A 25,119-nucleotide genomic window follows, 5' to 3' on the forward strand; every position below is an offset into this window, starting at 1 on the left:
TTTCACTCAGCCAATGAGTGCAGAAAGAAGCCAATTAGAGCAGAATTTAGGCCAGCTATCACTGAATATCATGATTTTTAAGGCTTAAAAGTACCTTGGGAATACACTTTCTTTTTATGATGGTCTTTAAATGTCTTTATGTGAAATCACAAGGTTTCTAAACTGTCATTGTATAATTCTTTTTTTTTTCCACCAGGAAAAAATACACAACTTTTTGGGCAAAGTGTTGGAGACACGTGACAAAAAAATGCTATAATGATAAAGCTTGTCTTGAAACTTTAATCAAGGATGACATGCCCTGTTCTGCAAACGCTGATTGCAAAGCAGCCTACATTAGCAACTGGGGCACAGTGCTGCGCGTGGAGTGTACCTGTCAGAATTTGCCTCCTGTGGAGCAGTCTCTGTGCAAGCTCTTCCATCACATGCTTCACAGCAAATCCTGCTTCAATGAGTTACGTGAGTAACACATAAAACTTTAAAGAATAACTACTTTTAAAGATTATTAGAATGCTGACTTACACTAAATCTTTACTATATCTTTGCTACCACTGATTTCAGCAAGATTTGTATCTGGTTTTTTTAATCTAAATAAAAATACAAATTGCAAATATAGTGTTTTCTTCTGGTTTTGGGAAATTTTTATATTAGTAGTAAATCAATAAAATTGACTACGTCTCATTACATGAATTTGCTGGAGTAACAACGAAAGAATAATATCTGGGGTCTGTACTATTAGGGAGATTAGAAAAGTCCAAAGCCTTCCTGTCATTGACTTAATGTCGTACTTCGGTACACTGTTTTTACAAATAATATGACATATTATGTTGTTTTTTCTTTCTTTTCTTCTTGGAGTCTAAATATTAGCATAGCTTACACAGATTTAGAAACAGACTTTATTCCACAGAAAATAACTTCAATGATTTAAACAGGCCCTCTCAAGGGAAAAGCTGCTGTGAATGGAGGCTTCAGGATCTGGCCTTCAGTAAAAACACTGGGGTTAACTCAAACGAAATATATGTACTTTCTCAGAAACAGTAAGGCCTTTCATGCACTAAATCAGCTAGTTATTTTTCTTAAATATAAAAGTCCTTCCTTTTGGACTCTTGGCCCTAGTCTTTGTTTAAGAGAGAATTGTTAGTGCAATGAACGGAAATATGGGAGCAAATATTAATGTTGTAGCCTGAATCAGGAGTGTGTGTTCAAAGCAAATCCCCTGTTTGTCCCCTCTTATCATGCTCTGGGTCACATCACAGGGTAGTTCCACATCGCAGGGTGGTTCCTGCACTCCTGCAGCCCGAAACTGAACTTGAAGGTTTGTCTGCTGCCTCTGCAATGCTCCAGCTACATGCAGGCATCTGGTCCACAGACCAGATTAAAGACCAAAGTACCCTCTACTCCTCAAATCTCTGATCTATGACACCAGTTTTTTGCTATGTAAATCCTCTTAGGATATACTACTCGCTAAGTGCATCATACGCTATAGCAGTCATTTTCTATATGCAATTATATATATTCTCAACCTAGCTTGGGAGACTTAACTATATCTAAAGATTTCAATTAAATGCAATGACTGTTTCATAGTTCCATCTGATGGACTGTCTTTTAAAAACATGTATTAATTGTATGCATGCATTTCATTGAATGAATTAGCTAATTTTTTAGTTTTAGCAGCCAAAATGTTACTACTGATAAAGGTGTAATTTTTTTCTTATCACTCAAAGTCTACCCAGAAATTAAAATCAAGTTGCTGAAACACTGTCCTTAAGCTTAGTTAATTGCTACCAAAATTCAGACTCTGAGAAAAGATTAAAAAATCACATAACAACTACCCTGGAAAAGTGACGCCATAACACACTTAGATTTGAGACTGCTGGCAGTGATTTTGCTGATGAATGTTATTTATTCGTTTGCTTGCTTTATGGCTGCATTTAGCGGTCCAAAAGAGTGATCACATTATTGTGTTAGTTATTCTTTACCTACAAAGCAAAAAGATGACCCTCACGTCTTCATAATCAAATGATTGTTCATAAGTTTTTGCCATTCCCTGAAGCAGCCTCTGGATAAAATGGTGGGTTGGGGCTTTTTTTGTTGTTGCTGCTGTTGGTTTTTTTTGTGATGGAAACTTCCCTAACCTAATTGGGATTGAAGAGCTTGCTTTCTCTTGTGGTGCACGGAATTCCTGCTAGTTACACAGAAACAGTTTGGGGATCCAGGGCCTTTGGCTGAGTAAAGGATTAGCATCTACTCTACAGACCATTTGCAGTGTCCTGTGAATCTTGTTTTTGTTTTTTTTCTAGATAACTAGGTGTAATGCAGCTACGATGACGAGAGAAATGATTATGGGTTTGATTGTAAGGCACAGTGTTAAATGCCATTATCTGCATGGCAGTTCAGAGAGGGGGAGTGAGTGCTCTGTTGCAGACCTCATCCAACCCCTTCTGCTAACTCATTCGCCTGGCCTGGGTGTGAACTTTGGATAACTATCACACTTGGAGTAGTCATGATTTTTAACACTGAAGTCTTTCTGAACAGGCAAATACCCAGGGCTAGCAAAAGGGATCTCTGCCTCTAGAACTGGTGTAAACAGACCCCCAAGCAGTGTTTACTCATCACATCTTCCTACTCTTGTATGGCACTGCCTTGCTACAAGTGTTTGCTCTTGGGGCTGTGCTTCAGGATTAAAGCTTGCTGCAGACTCAGTAAAAGGCAAGAACTGTGAGTTCTTGCTGCTATACGAGACAGAAGCACAGTGCCAATCAGATCAGTGCCAATGTAGGATCAGCGTCACAACAGGAATAAGCAAAAATGCCAGTGACAGAAAGTAAAACGTTAAGTTCCCAACATATTTTAACTCTGAGTTGTACTTTTGGATGTCACAGAAAAAATACATTGCAAGGAGGTTTAGTCCATTGCTGCTTAGACAATGTTCCAGGCTGCAAAAATGAGCCTTTGTCATATTGTTTTCATTCCTCTAGGGAATAAAAATTTTTCAGCTTACAGTTCATGTGAGTGACCATGCAGAGTCTTGTACGGTTTTGCCTCCTGCTTTGTAAACTATTCTACTGAGGTAAATATTTCATTTTTCATTTCAGCAGAAAATATCTATTTTCAAATACCATCATGAAATTATGCCCCCTAAAAGGACAGGCCTTTGTGAAAGAGTCTAGCGATTCATTTGGAGAATAAGCTCTGGCTTTTGGAAACTACTTCAAACTACTACCCATTTCTCATCACTTCTATATAGGTTTGGCGAGGCCGATTCTTTTGGTGGGCCTATTTTTAAAATAGTTTATGTGAAAATAGAATTTAAGCTGTTTTGAGTCACAGAATATTTTTAAAGCACGCTTGTCCCCCCTAAGAAAAAGCTACAGGGAGATTTAACTGAGATGTCAAATGAAGAATTGTCATTCACTCATTCACTGTGTTCACTGAGTATCAATAAACAATATTTTTAAATAGCTGCCTTTATAAATTCTGTGACTCTTTACAGAACACCAGATAGCAATATTCCCTTAAATTATTATTTTAAAGTAATATTTTGAATGGATATTTTCTTTCCAATATTCAGGTCAAATTTCCATTAAGAAGAAGGCTTTTCATTGGGTAAATACAGAAATGCCAGGAGAAAAGCTTTCCAGAGCACAGCTCCATTCTTCTTCAATTAATGGTGAGTTTGGGCAAACCACTCTATTATTTTAATAGAAGTACTCTTGAAATTTCCCTCATGTATGACAGGGAAGACTAGAGGTTGGATCCCTTGGGTGGGTTCAGGAAAGTGAGCTCTACCTGTTGCTCCCCCATTGAACATTATGTGGAAAAATGTCTACCTGTTTGGCTTAGCTTATGTAACCACAAAATAAAGATAACGAGACTGAACCAATTTCTCTGATAAGTGGTTTTGAAATAGATGTCTCACGATCACTATATTATAATTGGGGAAAATTAAGCTATTAAGCCCACCAGAGCCTGAATCTCCGTGCAGTCATTAGAGAGTAGTAGTCACAATGTGTAATACATATTATTAGCTTTGATTACACACCTACTTCTCTCTTATCTCTCTTGACTTTTTGTGCCATAGTAGTTACAACAACAGCATTAGGAAGCCACAGTAAGTGGTCTGAGAAGGGGCTTGTGTTACACTCCATCAGACTTTACCTTCTCATGCAACAGAAGGGCACGCAATTACGGATCATGATACCCCATGTGCTGAAGAGCTGCATCTGGTTTTATTTCCATGCATTTACAGCAAGCAATTAAGTGACATAAAGTTAAAGGATATTGAATTCATATACAAAATTTCTAATGGTTGAAATAATATTAATTTTATATTTCCTTTTGAAGGGCCCAATTACAGAGTGAGAACACTAAAGAGCTTAATGCACAAATATTGACTCTAACAAGAATGACCTATTCTACCTTGTGTGGGGCAGATTACAATACTCCAGAAAAATTAGTTTCCAGAACTTCTTTAATGGTGAAAAAATAATTCAAGCTCTGCATGTGGTACAAAATAAAGGGACTTATGTCATCTTCATCCTTTAACATTGCTGAAGTGAGCAACCCGGGAAGTATAAGAATAGATTCATGGGAATGGGATTCCTGAGACCCATATGTGAATACTTAAGCACATAGCTGTAATTTTAGCATTAAAATTACTTAGGAATCATGCATGTCATCCAAGTGCTCTGTGTAGCCAGAAAAAAAAAGTCAAGGACCCTCAGAGGAAGATTAATCCCCCCCTTTTCAGACTGTCTTTGCTGGAAGTGTTGGCTTCTCTTTGCCAACTGCAGAGGGAGCCTGAATCTTTAGCTGGAACAAGACTATAGTGGTTTAGTAATGCAAGTTATAATGCAAGAAATCCTGCTTTAAGTGAGAAAATGTAAAATGTGAGATATTTCACCTCTGTGACTATTTCTAACTGCAGACCGTTTCAGTGGGTAAAATGTATTATGCATTTCCCTCAGAGATTCAGATAAATGTTTGCAAAAAGCAGACTGCACCCAGTTAATTCTGCTCCCACTGAAGTCTGAATACTTTCCAAAAACCTGTCCTTGAACTCTTAACAGAATTTTGGATGGCCTTAGAAAAATAAAAAGAATGCTGACCAGCCTAAACCATACAATAAAATATTCCTTCTATTGGACCTGTCATGTACATTAGATGGGAACTCTCTAAGCTATAAATGTCTCAGAGGAAACCTGGTCAAGGACAAGAATCTGATTCAGGATATCTACCTGATGATAAAAAACATATTGCAAATTGTTTCACAAATCCCACTGCCAAAAATCTAACCTGGTATCCTAGATTCATATGCTAGTAAATGTGCATTACTCAGACTGAAAAGGGAGTTATCATCTTTAGAAAATATTTATCTTTACTGAAATCAAATCCCAAGAAGGATCCCAGGGTGCAGAGGCAGAACGGTTAAGTTGTCAAGTGTGGCCTTTTGCGTGTGTGAAGGTATTTGAAGGTATTTGCTTCTTGGCTATTCTCTGCTTGGAAAGCAGGAGATACAATTTGCTGATGTCTTGTCCCTATGTCAAAATCTCAGAAAAGTTAGCTTGTCATTGAAAGATACAAGGATGTCTTTCACCAATTCAGACTAATGACTGTCTACAGATGAACATGCTCAGAAGAAACTCAGTATTTCTTCAACTATTTCTTGATTTTATAATTAAAATAAACCACTTACTGTTCAAAAAACAGAAAGATTTCATCATTCTATTCAGTGGCATTACAAATCTTGCCATCAGATAAGATAGGTTTTAATAAAAGGAGTCGTTCATAATAAATAATAAATCTAAACATGTATACATATATTCATATATATTTGCAAATAAATATAACCCTGTTCAGTTGGAAGAATATTATTCCAGCTTTTGGTGTAACCATGTAACAGGATTGTGGAAAAATCTTTATGGGATTTACACTCATTCACATACCCAGGAGGGTACAGACCAACCCAGTTAGCTCTGGGCTGATACAACCCCGTTAATAACATGTGATGTGGGCAGAGTCCTAACCATGTAAAAGTTCATAAGACTTTTGCTGGAAGCTTAGATGGGTTCAGAATTTTATGTCATTTTGGAAGCAACATCAAAAAGTGGTAAATAACAAAAATTGTCCAAACTGCAAAAATGTTGTTATTGCCTGCCTAGTTATGTACTTTCAGCCTGGTTTTGGCTTTATTCTATGCAAATTATCTTCGTGATTTTACAGATCCACATATTTTAAAAGATTGCTTCCCACACTTTAATTTGAAAAGTTATTCATGTGTGAAGATAAGCACTTACTTTTGTCAGCATAGAGCTTTGGAGCTAAAGTATTTTTTGGCTGAAAGAGTGAGCTAGAAATACAGAAGTCCTATCCTGTTCTTGTGAGATATAACAAAATTGGGCTTGACCCAAAACTGTTGAAGTTATTCTCATTTCATCTTAAATTGTAGAGTTATCATGTATTTCCTGCTGAGGAGTTTTGCCTTGCTGATAATCTAGATAAACAAGTAATTGGGAGGGTTTATCTATAATTATACCAGCTGCTGTGGGAACTGAGATTAGTTCAGCTCCAGCGACTTTAATTTGTAAGGTATGAAACACTGTCAATCTGATTGTTTTATAAACTTAATAAAAAAGCCTGTGACAAGCTGCAGGTAGCCAAGAAACCTCTGGGCACCAGCCAGAATTAATTTGTCCAGTGAATATTCACAGCCATTTCACTAAGTATACATAAGCAGGTAGATTTACACAAGAGTGTAATCCCACTAATTTTTCCAGTTGCTGAGCCCACAGATACCCTCTACCAAACTTCATAACTGGAAATGTCCATATGTCTATGTAGACAGCTCCAGCTAGTGCTTCAATGGTACCTGCAGCCCCATTTGTGGTGTCCCTGAGGTTTGCAACCATCCTAGGAAGGGCAAGACATGTATCATGTAGCCACAGAGGCCCTGCTATAGACCAGCTCTGAGGTGAGAAGGTCCACAAGCTTCTCATGACTACAGGCCACCCAGCATCTCACAGGCTTTCCCTTTGAAATGGAAATGACTGCTCTCCACTTGTGTTGATTCACTCCGAAGAACCAAGCTGGAACCACCTCATATTTTAGCCACCTCCTAGCATAAGTCTTTAGACACCGCGGGTGCCTTTCTTTCTCCGTGGTACATGCAGGTATTTGTATCCCTTTCTCCACCTAGTCAGAGAACCCAAACCAGGTTTGCTCTTCTGCACCTCAGTCAGTTAAAGACAAGTACTGAAAAAGGGAAAGCTGTTTCTTAGATGAGTAATGACATAGGCATGTTATACACACTACATTTTTTACCATTTCTGCTAAGAATAGGAAATTATTCTAACTTGTAATCATGTTTTTAATGCTTGTGATGGATCTGTCTGCTTTCCAGAGCAGGTTGTACAGTTGGGCTCAATAATCTTAAAGGTTTTTTCCAACCTAAATGATTCTATGATTCCGGTGAACTGTGAATGGGCAGAAGGCATGAGAGCTAAGGTTGTTTACTGATCAATAACCACAATCATCAGTGTTTTTATTGTTTGTTTAGGGCACTGTTTCTTAAGTCTTAACTCCTTGTTAGTTAGATCATGTTCAGATGATCAATACCATGTACATAGAGATCAAAATGGGGTAATACAGCCTGTTATGTCATACAGGAATTGAAATGTGGATTCTGGTAGTTTTCATGGGCAAGATTTGGGATGAACAGAGCCAAAATATCATATCCATATTTCTTAACTTCTCAAGCACTCTTTCACATTTCAAGAACTGATTGGATATAGGTCAATAGTGAAAATTTCTATAAAATATCCTTTGGATTTTTAAAGAGCAGAGTGCTTATCAAGAAACACACATCCCAACAACATCTTTAAAGGAAGATGAGTAAGCAAATTCAAGTAACTGAAGAACCACAGATAATATATAAAATGAAGAATTAGCTCTTCAGCCACAAAATTGTGCCCTCTCCTAGCCTTACACATTTTCTCAGTTCTCAGAAGATAGGAGGAAATATATGGCTTCTAGCATGATCTCATAACTAACGTCTGTCTTATGTTCCCCAGAGAACTGAAAATGTTATAATCAACATCTTTTACCAGCAATTACTTCACCAAGAACATATCATTTTATAAGATTTTGACAAAAAACAGAACATTTTGATTTCATTTTATCATTTCAGAGTGTTTTGTTTTATCCAAATGAAGCACTTTCTCCAACTTTTTAAAGAATATCACAATATTTTGGTGAAACTATATTAGCTCATTTTAACCATCCATGACTATTGCTCCCAGTAATTTTTCTAGCCTTGTAGTAAGTGATGTACTTTAAAAAATTCTATTTGCCTTAAGTAAGTGTGAAGTATATTCATCATTGACCTGGATGATGGGATAGAGTGTAACCTCAGCAAGTTTGCAGATGATACCAAGCTGGGAGGAGTGGCTGATACACCAGAAGGCTGTGCTGCCATTCAGCGAGACCTGGACAGGCTGGAGAGCTGGGCCAAGAGGAGCCCCTTGAAATTCAACAAGAGCAAGTGCAAGGTCCTGCACCTGGGGAGGAACAACCTCAGGCACCGGTACAGGCTGGGGGCTGACCTGCTGGAAAGTGGCTCTGCTGAGAAGGACCTGGCAGTGCTGGTGGACAGCAAGGTGACCATGAGCCAGCAGTGTGCCCTGGTGGCCAAGAAGGCCAATGGTATCCTGGGCTGCATTAAAAGGACTGTGGCCAGCAGGTCGAGAGAGGTTATCCTCACCCTCTACTCTGCCCTGGTGAGACCGCATTTGGAGTTCTGTGTCCGGTTTTGAGGTCTCCAGTTTAACAAGGATGTGGAACTGCTTGAGCAAGTCCAGCAGAGAGCTACGAAGATGATCAGGGTACTGGAGCATCTCCCTTATGAGGAAAGGCTGAGACTTGGGTTTGTTCAGCCTGGAGAAGACTGAGGGCGGATTTCATCAATACCTATAAATATCTAAAGGGTGGATGTCAGGACGATGGGACTAGCCTCTTTTCAATAGTGCCCAACGACAGGACAAGGGGCAATGGGCTCAAGTTGGAACACAGGGAGTTCTACCTCAATATGAGAAAAAACTTCTTTCCTGTGAGGGTGACAGAGCAGTGGAACAGGCTGCCTGGGGAGATTGTGGAGTCTCCTCCCCTGGAGACATTCAAAACCCGCCTGGATGTGTTCCTGTGCCCCCTGCTCTAGGTGTGCCTGCTCAAGCAGGGGGTTGGACGAGATGATCTCCAGAGGTCCCTCCCAACCCCTGCTATCACTATTCTGTGATTCTGTGAACTTCACTTTCTACTTAAAAAAAGTAGGAAACTTTTGCCCCTACAACTGCTCTTGCAGTTGTGGAAAGTTTTAAAAAATGACTTGAGTGTACAAATAAGATTCAAAAGCTAAAAAGAAAGTCTAAAAATTATTATTTTCCTAAAACTCATCATCTTAAAGAAATGTTGTAACTTGAGAGGAGGGCCAACTGCTGATCTATTTTTTAGGGTATGATATTAGCAGACCTCTACTGAGACTAAGACAGACCTTGCCCTCTTCCCTCAAAAATTCACCATATGAAATACCTTTCAGTAGCTTGCTGCATTGATGTGTTCGTTCTGTGCAGCTTGTGATGGTTCAATCATTGCTTTCAGTTTTCTTTTATTTGAAAACTTGGCTTTTGGATAGTGTTTTGAGAAAAAGCGAGTGTCATCCTGCAATAAAAACCAGGCAGGTCCAACCCCCTGCAGAGCTCTTGCCCATTGCTTGCCTCATTGTAGAATATGTATTCACTCTCTCTTCCTGGAGCTGCTCCGGTATCCATACTGCCTGTGGTTGTGTTACACTATGTGTTACATCCATTGCATGTACGTAGTGTATACAGAAACGTCTCATTTAACTCTGTGTGTGCATGTGCACAAACACACAGAACATATAATAACTGATAACTGATTCAGAGGCCAGAATTTGGCCTTCTCACAGCCCAGATAAGTGGCCCAGTGATGGGGCCAGGACTCCATCTCTTCCTTGGGGAATGTTTCACTGGCTGTGTAAGACAGAGCAGCTTGGAAATATCTAAAGCTCTCCGCATTTGAGTTCCCATATAAACAAAACTTATTTAATTGTATAAACACAACAGAATCAGTACAACAGGAAAGTAACAGAACGGACTCATGTTTAATGCTTGCGGCTCTGGATTTGAGTCCTCTTGTCAAGTCATCTAACCTCCGCACCTCTCCCTCCCAAGTTCAGGGCTTACATTACATTCTCAACTGAAACTTCTCCTTCAGAATATTTGATCAAAACTGATGGATTCATTCCTCCAGGAAAAATAAGTTTCTCCTCATTTGGAAAACAAAAGTTGAAACAGCTCCCAGTCTTTCAACAGTTGGAATTTTTCACACGTAAGCCACCTAAGTGACTTTTTGGTGAGGTGCCTAAAAGAAAGAGAAAACTCCATGGGCACAGAGCCCAGAAACGCAGTGTTGATTGCATTTTATATTAATTTGATTCTAGATCAACTATTGCCGCACACTGCAATTATGGTAATATGCAAAAAAAGGAAAAGAGGTCTAGCAGGTAAGTAAAAGCCAGGTCTCCTCTGATACAGAGAATAAAGTTAGCACCTTAAAATCAGTGGGGAGAATACTCCAAAACACATACCACAGTAACAAGCTGTTCCCCTGGAGTAGAGTAAAACGGAGTGCTACACATATGAAGTGCTACTGGAGCTGGTATTTACTAAAAGGAGTCTGAAAATGATTTTGCACCAACTGGTGAAGGAAGTTATTCCTACCATTGGCATACCACCTAGGTCTTTTTCCTCCTTTTAATTACTTATGTGAGAACTGATAGCTAATTTAGCTTATATATGTATGCATTCCAATTCAGATCTCAAATCTGATTCTTTTTACTGAAGAAGTAAATATTTCATGTCTGCTTTCTGTTTTTTACTTATAGGTGAAACAGTCTACATTATTGCCTATTCCTCCTGCATAGCTCTCATCCTAGGAATAGTCCTGTTGACTCTCCTAAAGATCAGGTAATTTGATAGGGATATTAATCACTGATTCTAGGAAACTGGAAAAGCAGAAAATAAAACGTTTTGACTTAGTGAAGAGGTTGGCAATGCGATTGTCTCTAAAAACAGCCCAGCATGCCCCAGTGAGGGAAGGAACTGACATTGCGGGTGTCAGCAGGGAGGAGTGAAATACGATGCGTATCTACAATGCCCTCCATTCACGCAGGGATCCTGGGCTTCAGGAGGTTTCATTTCCTGTCCCATGGCAGGGGAAGGTGAAATCTGAATTCAAAAATTCTGCAAGGCTACCGTCCTAGCCCTGTAGCAGGCAGAGGTAATGCAGAAAGGAAATGAGAATATTCGGCATTATAACATATTTAGAAACTGAACCGTGAATGCTGCTATTGTAGTTAATATTCTTGCCAAATGCCATTTTTGCTGATAGGATTCTGTAAACATTCCCCCACACACAGTATGAGAAACTGCCCGAACACCAATGCTTGGTAAGAAAACAAAAATGTGCATTCACTTAGTCAAATGAACATGGCCTTTCCTTAAACGATACATTTTCTTGGACCAAATTAAATGGCCAGATTTCAAGAATTACACTGTCAGATGATAGGTAACAGAACATGATGTAGCAGGAGCTATATATAGTGGGAGGGATATTGAGTCAAATTTCATTATTAAATTCAGAGGCAGATCAAAGAGGAATCATGCAGAAAAATGCAAAAGGCAAGTCAAGGATATATGGGAACAGAGGCTTTCTCTTTAGGTTTGCAGTTACAGGAATATCAGCATATAAATAAAACTCAGATTTAAAGAATACAGGGGATGGAAGAAAGAACAGTACATTAATAATGGTGAAGGGAATCATTTTATACCACAGCGTTCATCATAAAAAGAGGGGAATTTTGCCACTGATTTCAATTAAGCCAAAGTTCAAACCCAAAGCTGTATAGTTTATTGTTAAATACATGCACATTCTTTGTTTTCAGAGCCTGCAGAACAAAACATGAGTCAAGAAGTCCCTCGCCAGACCATTCTTCTGAAACATTTATGGTCCATTATAAAAGTCACAGATGAACTACTCTGTTGCTTATGCTTTTTAAGGCTATTCTTGAAAGCCAGCCTGTTGTACATATGTGATAATAAAATATATATTAGAAAAACTACTATAAATTATGGAATTTTGTAGTTGAGCATACAAAAGATTTTTATATTTATTAACACATATTAAACCTTTCACAAGCTAAAAAATAGTAGAACTGTACTCTCTCTCATTTGCGTAGATTCAGAGATCTGTCCCGAGATGCACATTTCCTACATCTTTAGATGCGAACGACAATGCTGTATCAGCATGAATCTGCCTAGCAGTGGCACCCACCCTTCTGGTCTGAACTCATCTGGCAGAAAGGAAAAAAATCCACTCAGAAACATTTTAAGGAGCCGTTAAAAAGTACATATGTGGTAGTTTTGTATACTAGGTTACCAAGTACCCAGTGCCATGTTCGTAAGGCAGCACTCACAGGTAGGCCGCCTGTAGTTTGATAGTGAAGCACTTGGTGGGGTAGGAGGAGATCAGGATTACAACCATTTTCAGTATGAAAAGGAATTAAACTCATGATCTGAGCTAATGTTTTGACTCCAGTAAGTTTTTGCTGAAACTGGTTATTCTTTCTCCTCCTTCAAGAAGAAATAAGCGAGCCTTTCCAATTCAAATACAGTAATTTTAGAAAGCCTTTTGTGGTCTGAATGCCCTGTGGAGAGAGCCACTTGCTTGGGGCTGAAGTGAAGTGCCTTCTTCTTGAGAGAGAAGTTACGACCCATCTCATCATCTGTGTTTCCTATTCGTTGTCTCTAGGCAATACCCGAAGTGCCTAATTCTCCCCATGCAATGTACTGGGAGTCACGGTCCCTAACACACTGGATCCCACTTTCTGGCTATGAGCTCTGGATTTCTCCCCGTAGCTGAGTTGTTTTGCTAGATTTAAGCTTCTATTTACTAGCAATCGGTTGTCTTTGTCATATCTTTGTAACAAACTGGTTCTGGTCAGCACAGGATAATGGACTGGTATTTCTTATACAACTGTTACCATAAGTAGCATATGTATTGTCTTGTTATGATAGCATCCGATGAATTTTTATTTTTAATTTAATTTGAATTTTGTCTGAATTACCACTAAATGTAACTCACACAAAAACAGTATCAGGAATGAAATACTGGTTCCACCGAATTCAGTTCCAGTTTTGACCACGACTGATTCAGATCTAGGGCTAGAAATTTATGGTGTGATCAGAAGAGTAGGAATCTCTGCTCTTCAGTGTGACTTTGCTTGTTGCTTTGGTGCCTGTGAAATGGTTCTGTGTGTGAGCAAAATCTTAGGGGTACAATTCAGTTGGGGAGAGATTAGAACTTTTCAACAATGACGACAACATGCACTTCCTCTTTATCTAGGATCTGCATAAAACTAATTTTTGTTTTGCAATCAAATACTATCTCATTACTCAATCAGCCTTTGGACAAAAATACCACAGAAAAGTGGAAAGTTGGTTAGTTTGTTAATCAAAGCAACCTCTTTTTATCAGTCCAGCAATTTGCAGCATTTAGGTTACCTTCCATCACGTAGGTATTTTGAAAGGAGTATATTAATATTCTTCATCTTAAAACCATAAAGAGTAAAAAGTTCAAACTGAAAATGCCACTGAGAGTATGTTCTCATCAGTATTGGATAAAAACATTTCTTTATATAGGAAATATACATATGAAGTGAACCCTGTGTTCATTTTCAGTCTGACTTCAAAAAACAACGATGCAATGCTGCTAAACCCTCTATGTCACAAAATTTGAGGAAATCCATTTATATTCATATTTAACTAAACCTCAATCATAAAAACATCTCTTGTAACTTTTTCTTCTGAACTCTTTGTTTTCTTACATTTAGATGCTAGAAACTTTCCTCATATATGTGCTTAGACACACACACACACACAAGTATGTAAAATGTATTTGAAGGTAAGTATGTCAGTTACTCTGAAAGACAGCAACGTATTAGTGGCTATTGTGTCGCTTCTGTAATTTTACAGGCTCTTCATTAGGGCTGACTTTAATGCCTAATGAAAAAGTACATTTCCTCCATTACACATGTAAAATGTATTCTTCTGATTTATATTTCCTAGTGATGCTGGATTTTGTCAATTGTATCTAGGCATTAATTATTAAATAAAGGCATTTCTGCTGGGATTATCTGCATTCAGGTGGTTATGATTAGGCATTAACTGCTTCATAAACAGTTTTGTGATGGAAAGTGAAGTATTATCTTTCTAACAGCCTCACTGTTAAAATCTTCCCTTCTGACGTGAAACATCCGCACCTAATTCCCAGCCGAGGAAAATTAAGTCTCACTGATGAGACTTATGGATCCTGGGACTTGGGATTCCAGGGACATAGGTCATTTTGGGTAAGGACACAGTGCTCATCCCCTTCCATTGGAGCTAGGTCATCGCAGAGTGAAGAAATGAAGACTGATTGGGCTAGGGGGAGAAAGCAAAACTTTTAGCCTTATAACACTCTCATCTGAAAGGGGGCGTACTGTGTTCCAGTTTTTTCTTTCAAGATTCTTTATGCAGTTTGTCTAAATATTGTTTCAAGTTAAATGTGTAAACAGTTTCTGAGACAAGTACGCAGGATTAGCTGTTCCTTATGCAGTATTGAAGCTACAAAGCCGTAAAGTCCAATTCTCCACTTGTCTTGCCACAGTGAGTCCTGAGTTCTCCAAAAGAAAGATTTTCCTCAGCCATCTCACTTCTTTGTGAGGTAACAGAATGGGCTGCTTGGAGAGGCAGGTGTGGACTCAGCCTTTTCAGGCTGTTGTGGCAGTCGCATCCTTTTACTCTGAGCTAGATGTCAGCTCACACTAGTAACCCAGAAGATGGAAAGGGAAGCAGCACCAACACCATCCCTTAAGAGTGAACACCATTCAGTCCTTTCAAAAAAATTCTGTGGGTGTCTTTCCACCAGGGAAGATACTTGGATTCAAGCTGGTGAAGATAACTGTCTGCACCTCATGTTGAGGCACTTCAATGGTAGCATGGGGTAGGGAATTTTACTGTTGACTTTTCCAAGAAAGTTCCCTGATTGACATGCTGATGTTTCAGACCACATGCTGAAGTCATTCAGTCTCCCATGAAGTGTGTAGGGGGTCTCAGACATCACTTAGAAGGCACAGATCTCTGCTCTGCAGTGGAACATCTGAAGTTAGACAACGCCTCATTGAATTTTTCAACTCCTAGCTCCATTCCTGGCTGTAGCTTTTAATATTTAGTTAATGGAGGGAAGAAATGTTTCCCTAGTAACTTAGAAGAGATTTGTCAGCTACAAAAGCACACAGGAAAACTAATAAAAAGGTAATCCTAAGAAAATGCACTCCAAATGGATTACAAGGTAACAAAGTCAACACAGGAGTACATGTCAGAGTGACAGCTTGTATTTACTAATGCCGCATGTGTGAGCTGGTTAGTCAGAGTTGCTGAATCTGGCGTAATACATGAGCATATCAGTTTGAATAAACACTGAGATAGATTTTATTTCAGCTTTAACACCACACACTGCAAAATCACAAATGCATTTAACCAAGAGGGTACATGACAATTCCTTAACAAACATATAATCTCTTTGACATCGGTTTCAAAGGACTAAGTTGACTTTGGCTGTAGTCCTCAGCCTGCTGTGTTATTGCAGCAATGAAGATCAACACTGCATTACAGCAGGACTGTAGAGAAAAATAATATTCAAAGGTATAACAAAAGAAAAGCATTGATCAGCAAGTCAGGAACTGGAAAGCAAGTGTCTTTCAGTTCTTCAGAGATTCTTCTGTTTAGTCAGTTCTCTAGACATTTCACAATCAATAAAGAGAACTTAAGGCAGCCTGAGAAAACATATGAAAATTCAGTGGCAGAGAATCAACATTTTCAGGTATCAGTAACTAAACAGTGTTTCTACCTCTTAAAAATATCTCTGTGAAAAAATAGGCAGATCTTACACATTCACACTAACTCTTTGGAAAAGTATTATTTCATTGCAACAGCACTGATCCCAAACACAGGAATTTTACCTCACAGACTTGCAGTCTTCATTTTGTGACTCCTTATTACAATAATAAAAGTTTTATGAACTGAAATGATGCTATTAAGAAAGGAAAATTAGCCAAAGCCTCTCTGGAGTTATTCACAAGACCAGAATATTCACTTCTTATTTCCATAAATTCTGGTTATACATTAAAATGAAACATTAAAGTTCTGGTCCAGAGCCAAGTTGCCCTAAAACATAAAAGTTCGAACTACAAAGCAAGCTGCTTCTGGAAGACATTAGCACTATCCATGTACGGGATCCATGTCACTGCTGTCTTGTGAAAGGCACTGAAGAACAATTATGCCTATAACTAATGGAACTGATCAACTTCTCCAAAAAGGCACACCAGCCATGCTTTTAGAACAATGTAGTATCTTGAGCGGCCAAAGAAGCTGGTATTTGAGTTTCTATTGCTAACAACATGGGAAAAACTACTATGAAAGTATTGAAGAAAATTCCAGCAACATGACATTGGTCAGCTGTTGAACCGTCACAAGTTCAGACACAGAACACAGACCAAAGACTGCCCTGGGAACTCCAGTTTACTAACTCCATGGCCCTGACAGAGGTAAGATGATCTCCATAGTGCTCTGTGAGATCTCTGCAGTGACTTTGATACAGTGAACTACAGAAGAAAGTCTCCAAAGCACACAAGTAGATATCTTGGTACATCTAACTTGTCTCTGATAAGACTCCGAGAGGGCAGTCAATAACTACTTCTCCTCTCCTGCATGCTCTCAGAGTTTACATTATCCCCTTTTCGGCATTTACAGAGGACCATCGGCAAAACAGACAGGGAGACAGCACGTCCCTACATTCCAACAGTGTGATCATATTCGGCACTCTGTTGCTTTTTCTGGATACCTTTCAACAAATATATATATATATAATTTTTATAACGACATAGTAATAAGAACACCTGCTAATGGAAGCCAAACACCTGGATGCAAGCCTTCTGCAGCCAGAGGGTTACTTCAGGGTGAAGCGACAGCAATGTACTCAGCAGGGGACACTGACAGGGTCTAAAAGAGGAGGCACCACTAGCAACAGGTCACTCTGAATATAAGCATAAAGTTTAGAAAGTCAGAAGCACTGGAAAGCAGTAACACCATCCCATGGCTTACAGCTCTTGCCATGTTTTTGAAGGGATGTAGTCTCAACTGCTTTATTATGTGCTGAACTCAAAGCTGCTTATGTGAGTGATGCACACTCATGGCATAGCTACTGGATTAGCCCTTGATTTAAGGACAATATATGCCTATTTTGTGAAGCCAAAGATTAGGCGTTAAAATGCTCCACACATTCAAAATGATGCCAGCCCAGGAAAACAGAGCAGCAGCACTTTACATGCCTAACAAATTTTAGCAGCGAGAACATGAGATGTCTCAGGATTCTCAGTCACACTACAAGTAAAGAAAGATTTTTTTGGGATTGCTCACCTGGACCCACAGGCCTAAATTCATCCCAGGTGACACTTTTGGCACATAAATGGTGGGGTTTTTTAAATCTGGCTCTATGTTTCTTCCTCCCTTGTAACGATCCTGACAAACAATCCATTTGTCTGTGACCTCCACCCTGGATTATTATAACTCACTATGTGGTTGAAGCTGAACGTGTGGGTAAAGCACAGGCTCCAGATGTGACTGCTCATCTTTTCCAATGCTCACATCATTACAGAATAACAGACCTGCATTTAAGGCTCTCCACAAGCTCCCAAGTAGTTTCTAAAACAGACCCAATAAAGAACCGAGGCATTTTAGGTCGTTCATCCCCATGATTTAAGAGGTACCCTGTTTCAGTGCATAGGGACTGTTAAGGGCCTCAGAACTGCAAAGCGGACAGCCCAGATGCTGAGAAGCCTAGGATGCACTATGCACAGAGGCATATCTGAAAACTCCTTCAGAGTGTAGGGGTCTCCTAGTGCCAAAATTAGCAGTCCTTCATGGTAATTAGGAATGCAGACATCTAGAACTCTCAAAGAACTGAGCAGCGCTAGTTCTTTTATTCTATAGTCTATGTTCTACATAGGTATTTTATTTAAAGTGAAAGCTGTGGCAGCAGTGAAACCACTCACTTTTATCTAAGATGTTGTATTTAGTATACTTACCAAAAAAGTGGTCAGTATCAATTCAGTTCCTAACTTGGCCTGTATTTGAAGTTGAAGCCCTCAACACCATCTTCAAGGAAAAAACCTGTTATCTGTTGCAGCGACATTTGTTTTGTTGTGATCTTTCTGGTCTCAGGGATTTTGAATTCCATCTTACTCAGTGGCACAATTTCATCCAGATTTACTAGGAAGTGTGTTCTTTTTCAGTTCTGTTTATAGCCTGGTGGTTAGATCCATTGATTAGAACAAAAAAAAATTGTATTTGAATCTCCTCAGGCCGAGTAACAAGCTAATCTCAGATCAGTTGTTCACCCCAGCGTTCAGGCTAGTATTTAAAAGCTGGTTTGCATCACAACTACCTTTTTTTTTTAAGGGGTGGCTTCACTTTCATTGTGTGAGAAGTTCAGTCTTGCTCCTGTCAGTTAAACATGCTCACAGGATCTTGGATGAAAGAACACTCATCAAGCCCTACATGAGAACTGCACACTTCAGCTGAAAATGAGCTAATTCTGTGCCTGCACGGAAGCGAACTATAGAAGAAGTTTTATTGTTAAACAGGAAAGTATTAGCGTATGGTCACTCCCCTCCAGGGTTAAATGGCATCTAAATGAGGGAGTCTTTAGGATGTCAGTTTTGGGACCTCATTCAGGCTTAACCACTGATTATTAGACTAAGTACAACCTAAGTACTGCTGCAGATTCCTCACTTCTTCATTGGATCTAATCCATTACAGAATTTTTAAAATCTGTGAATAGTTCAAGACCTGGTTTTATTAAAGTTCGTGTTTTGATATACGAGCTGTAGTGGCTGCTAAATAACAAAGCCCCACCTAAAACATGGGAAAACGAGGACCAAGTGTCTTCTGTGGTCATCCATCTCTCCATCCAGAGCAGGGCTTCTTGGGAAGGGGTGCAATTTAGTATTTTGGGTTGATAGGCAAGACACGTCCTGCCTCACCTAAACGCACTGCTTATTCTTTGACTCTTACCATAAGAAGAGTGAAAAAATGTAGTTAATATTGGTTTTAACTGTCATTACAGCATAAAGAGGATAGAGGTTTTATGTCAAATTTCTACCTTTGAGTTACATGGCATGCTACGTTTGACTTTCTTAAGCTGTGCTAATTCTAAACTACACTACTGGCTAAAAAGATCTCAGAAATGGTTCACTCTGGAATTTCAAAGGCAAGCTGAGTGTCAGCTGTAACTTGGCAGAGTTGAGTTCCAGACAAAAATCATTCAGCCTTTTCCTTCTTTATGTGTTATCTTTCACTTTCTTTCAGCTTACCTTTTTCCAGCCTTTCATATTTTGGAGGAAAATGGAGAATATGGAAAAAGATCATAGTCCAGGGTTTTGAATTTTCATGGTAACATGCTATTTTCAGAAAAAGTCAAGGTTAAGTACACAGAGAATTACAGAAAGATCCTACACAAACAACCAGTAACAGTACTGATGTTTCAGACTGAAAAAACGACAATGCTTTCATGGCGCATTTGAACAGCTTATAGATAGGATAAGGCTCTTCTTTGAACTTGTCCATTACTGATCTAAAAATGACAATGCAGTTCACTGGCATCTTGCTGAATTAAGACATTGAAAAGTACAGTATCACTATCAGTATAGCACAAAGAAAATAGTAAGTGGTTCCCTTCATGTAAGCTAGTCCAGCAGAATATTATTATCCTCAAAAACTTGTGACTTGTAAGTGAGAATGTAATTTCATAGACTGTAGAATAAAAAATCAAATTGTTCTGTGAGACTTTGGACACAAATTTAGCCCCTTCTACACTACTACAACCCTGAAGGATGGTTGAAAAACTTGCCAATTTTTAATTGCTTCACATAATTAGGTTTTAATACAGTTGACAAAAAAAAAAGCAACTACAACAAATTTAACATATGTAACAAATAAGGAAATTTGCATTAGATTTGGAGGATCTGGCAGACTGCCATTCACCACAAAGTCTTGGAACAAGATAAAGTCATCCATATACTTAACAGATGTTAAACAAAACAAAAAAAATGTACTATTGCTAAAAAATTCTTATGGTGAATTCAGATTTGGCTCCATGTTCATAACACAACTGACTTGACAAATGAAAAGTAAAGATTCAGATAAATAAAACACATAATAGAATGACCACACACAGTGTGGGATCTCATAAACTACTGCAAATGTTTGTACTATTCTAAAAGTCATCTTGATTGAAAATTCACTATGTATTCACTGCTTCTACTCAGTTTTCCTGAAAAGAACTAAAATTCATTTTAAAACAAGGTAAAATGTCTTGGTGTTTATACATTTTTTCTCATCGGTAGAAGTACCAAGCACAGGGTTCTGTACCACAGTCATTTATTTTTTACTTACAAATCAGACAATTCATGACAAGACAGTACAGTACAGTAACTCTTCCCGTAATAAAAACTTATATATGGGTTCTATTTTGGTTCTTCACTGAAATGGTTTTCTAACATTTGATTTCTTGATATAAATGTCCTTGGTCAAGGTAGATGACAAATGTAATTAAGCTGCAAAAAAATCCATTTAATTGATAGTTCCAGTATTGAAGGAAGCTTGTGCAACCTTTGAGTTTGTTTTCTTGTTCAAAGCTGTACAGATGAAGTTTCCAGCTTCCATCACTGTATAAAGATTTACTCCCTAAAAAAAAGAGGTGAAAAATATTAAGAACAATAAATGCACGTCTTGAAAATGCTCAAACTCCAAGGGTTTTTTTGCTCCAGGGTCTAATTTTCACAAACAAAGGACCTGATTCATGTCATAGGTCGGTAATGGAGATCAGTAGAGTTATAGTGACATACACAATAGTCATAGCTTCCAGTTGCTTGGAAGGTTCTGCCACTTCGAGGGTGATTCCTTATCCTAATAGCAGTGGACCAAGTGCTCTAGTAATATCTTTCAAACTCAAAAGAATCTGGGATAATGAACTGGTAGAACAACTTGAAGAAGTTGCAAGAAAAATACAGTGTCTATGTATGTGCTGTACTTACTTATCACTCAAGTATCCCCTTTGCAGATCAGGAAAATGGAGGAAACACTTGTATTGGGAACTGAGTTCAGTCAGAAATGGGATCCTGCATTCTTTTGAATAAATATAATCTCCTTCTTGAAGAAGTTCCTTTCAATGCAAAATTACAATTTACATTGCTGGCACAACTGAGCAAACAATTGCAGCTGCTTGATCTGCCTGTGCTAAAAAAACGTTCCTCGAGCAATCAACTGTTTTTTTAACTAACATATCAGGACTGCTTGATTGCTAAAACGGAACCAGAGAAAATCAAACGGGAAAAAATAACGCATTATTAGTCTCCTGGATTACTCATGTATAGTAAAAGTTTTAGGTCATGTAAGTCATGTAAGTATTTTCTCCAAAGACTGGAATTTGGAAGACAGTAAAAGTCCTGTAGAAGGAATGCAAAAAGGGACTTTGAATTGCCAATACATTGAGCAGTCACATAAAACTGGGAGAAGTGTGTCACTCAACATGAGTACAAGGTGTATTGCACCAGAAATACACTTTCATGACATTTAGGGATTTATGCACTTAAGTTCAGACCAAGACCTGGTTTAGATGCTTAATCCTTTAATTGGATCTAGCACTTATTTCCATGTTCTACAGTAAAATTCGCCTTTTTCGTTCTTGGAATTGCCTAAAATTGTTAATGAGAATAGAAATTACTTCATGGAAATGTAATCAAAAGCATTTTGAATTTGAAAAAAAAAAATGCTTCGAAGTTTCCAATCAGCTCTAGTATATAGCACCATCTAAAACATATTGTTCAAAGACACCTTTTTATAACTGTCCCATTTTAATACAATTATAATAAGGGTGATTTCATATCATTCTGTTTATCCTTTATTGGTCATTACTTAGGCTTAGTTTGTAGAGTGCTGTTGCACATAAAGAAACCTAAAAAATTCTTAGACCGTCTGTGCTTTTTTACTAGGAAGAAATGAGAAACATACCACCATAGACACACTTGGTAGTTAGATTATGGAAGATGGCAAAATAAACCTCCAAACGAAACAAAATTAACATTTTCAGCACTGTAACACTGCATAATGTGATATGGGTTGATAAGAAACATATGTTCACAGTTCACATTCATTAAATGGAATGCAAGCGTCTCTGTATCTTTTACATTGTCTTTCTTATCTAAGTGTTGTGAACCAAAGAGGATTACCATGAAAAACTCAGCATTCACAAGCATGACTCACAGGTGGGAATGGGAAAAGAGTAATGACTTTTGTTTGTAAGGTAACTCAGAAATGTACTTAAGTGTACCTGGTAACCACTCCATATATCCAGAATTATTCCTTGGCACCAAGGAATGAAACCATGAAACACAATATTACCTATGAACTTGGGTAGGTGCCTTAAGTCAGAAAAGCTTCCACCAGAAGGCAGAGTCCTTTAACTCCCATTGACTTCAATTAATCAGTTCTCATTCAGCATTCATAAATACCAAGTCTATTATCTCTCCGAACTTGGGTTTCAGTGTCAGTAATGTAAGGCTAACAGTACTTAGCTGCTTCTTAGAAAGGCTTATTGTTTGCCAAGCACTTGGAAGGCGTCATAAGCAGAGTACTATTACTGTAATTACAGAGGAGCCATATAGAAACTGTTTTTACAGAAAGTACATGCCTCCCTACAAAGTTTCATAAGCATTAATGATCTATGACATAATTATCTATCCATTACCATGGTACAACCAATAAATCTCTTTGGAGATGGGCTCTGCTACGAAATTATTTCACATTTAGCCTGCTAGAGATTCATTTCACACGTCACTTCTTGGTTACGTGTTCTGAAGAACAGTATGAAACAAACACCAATTATTAAAATGATGCCTCTAGTCAATCTGAACTCAATAATGTATGCTTAAATACTGGCCATCCTTTGGCTGACACTCTAAGTGACTTCAGTCAACAAAATGAAAGCTTTAATGCACAGCTCAGAGGAACATGAGAAAGCACTCCTTGCGAATGGACAGCATTAGTAATTACAAATTAATTTTGAGCCATTGCACAAAATTATTTTTGCAATGATTTCACAAAATTGACCATGGTACCAAAACCAACCAGCACTGCAAAGACTACAGCTCATATATTAAGGTCATAATTTTGAGGCTCCATGTCTCTCATCCAGTAAACCACTCTTTCCTTAATGGGCCAGAAAAGGGTCAGGGAGCAAAGCCTTGTGTATTGCTATTGCATAATCTAAACTTTTTTTTAAAAAGAGAGAACTAAGTGTTTGATGGTGAGATTCTTATCTCCATGGAATTTGGTATCAACCTTTAGGACAAGCTAGATTCCTGCTTGGACACCAGATCATTAACAGATCTATAAATCTTATCAAGAAGCCTGGAACAAGGTATATTTCACCCAATCAGGCTATTTTTATATAATTTACTTCTTTTGCTACAAGTCAGTTGGAAAAGTCAATGGGTATTTTGCCCAAGGGAGAACTGCACCGAAAGCTTAAGTCTAAGGTGCACAACAATGTAAAGTGAGACGCATGACTCCTCTCCCGTATTCCAAAGAACTGTGTTGTTTCAAAGTAAAAAACCCAACACCTTCTTCATGAAAAAAGCTACCCCAAAGCATGCATAAACAGTTCAAAACAGAGTCCCCTTGTACAACAGACACTTGTGATTAAACCTTTTCTGAAGAGGTATCTGCTATCTACCCCAAACTCCCTAAGAAGCATAAGAAAGCAGATTAACATTACAGTGAACTCTGCAAGGTGTTGAATAAGATGTAACAGTGCTCGGGGGATGTACAGTTCAGAAACAAGTTCCATGATCCTTTTATGCCAAGGAACTCTGTCGACATGCATGCCACACTGAACTGAAACCGACAGACAAGTAATAAGCTCCCCAATACCTCAGGTCACTGTATTTCAGACATCAGGCTTTTCAATTTTTTTTCTGCAGTAGTTTAAATACAAACCACACACACTGCAGTTTTGGCAGCTCTGTGTGTTCTCCTTTGAGCTTGACTCTCAAAGTCTATGTCTAAGTTAAAGGTAAAGTCATTGTATTGCTTGAGTTAGAACAAACTCATTATGCCACATTTCCAGAACAATGATGACCAACAGGAAGACCAAAAAGCACAATCGTTGAAGAAGGCAGCATTACTTCGTTCCCAGGAATACAGAAAAATTAACATGTTAGCAAAGCCTGGGATACTAAATGCGTGCTCTTCAAGTGTGGATGCTTACTGGTAAGGTTCATTAAAGTGCAACTCAGTGCAGATAAGCTGCTTTGCCCTCTCCTCCAAGAATAGGTCTGGAAATAAAAATGACTGTGAAGCCTGCTAGCCAGTAACCAATTTTGTACAATTCTGAAATATATTAAGTGGATACCTGAGAAATAGCAATGTCCTGTTGTCGTGGTTTAGCGGCAGCTCAGCCCCACACAGTCGCTCGCTCACTCCCCCACCGGTAGATGGGGGAGAGAATCAGAAGGGTAACGCTCGTGGGTTGGGATAAGAACAGTTTAATAATGAAAATTAAAAGAAACAACAGTAGAAATGCAATGTAAAGGAGAACAACGAGAGGCGCAAAGCCCCGGGGGAGGGGGGAAGGGAGGGGAGAGGGGGAACGAACCGCCGGAACAAACCGCACGCGCCGCAGCCGCTCGCCGCCCGCCGACCCGACGCCGCGCTGCCTGCGCGCTGCCACTGCCCCCCCTCAATATACTGGTCATGGTGTCACATGGTATGGAATGAACCTGCCATTGGCCAGTCGGGGTCAGCCGCCCCCACCATGGCCCTGCCCCTCCCAGCCCCCCCTGCCACGCCACGCGGCAGAGCGCGGGAAGCTGGAAAGGTAGCTGACCCCCAC

At 38.9% G+C, this 25,119-nt stretch overlaps 2 protein-coding genes across 4 annotated transcripts in view; one reads left to right on the forward strand and one right to left on the reverse strand.

Annotated features, from left to right (window-relative positions):
* Window positions 1–14,254, forward strand: part of GFRAL (GDNF family receptor alpha like) — a 31,761-nt gene extending 17,507 nt beyond the window's left edge. Inside the window, exons 7-10 of the mRNA XM_075086996.1 lie at window positions 197–456; window positions 3,569–3,667; window positions 10,955–11,036; window positions 12,014–14,254. Of these exons, the coding sequence (XP_074943097.1) occupies window positions 197–456; window positions 3,569–3,667; window positions 10,955–11,036; window positions 12,014–12,101 (529 nt within the window). The 3' untranslated portion in view covers window positions 12,102–14,254. The remainder of the gene's footprint in view (window positions 1–196; window positions 457–3,568; window positions 3,668–10,954; window positions 11,037–12,013) is intronic.
* Window positions 14,255–15,575: 1,321 nt separating this feature from the next.
* The window catches only part of HMGCLL1 (3-hydroxy-3-methylglutaryl-CoA lyase like 1), a 92,647-nt gene continuing 83,103 nt past the window's right edge, over window positions 15,576–25,119 (reverse strand). For all 3 annotated transcript variants that reach the window (XM_075086999.1, XM_075086997.1, XM_075087000.1), the window contains exon 9: window positions 15,576–20,912. In XM_075086999.1, the coding sequence (XP_074943100.1) occupies window positions 20,799–20,912 (114 nt within the window). In that variant the 3' untranslated portion in view covers window positions 15,576–20,798. The remainder of the gene's footprint in view (window positions 20,913–25,119) is intronic.

Source organism: Phalacrocorax aristotelis, chromosome 3, assembly GCF_949628215.1.
Source record: "Phalacrocorax aristotelis chromosome 3, bGulAri2.1, whole genome shotgun sequence".
NCBI lineage: Eukaryota > Metazoa > Chordata > Aves > Suliformes > Phalacrocoracidae > Phalacrocorax > Phalacrocorax aristotelis.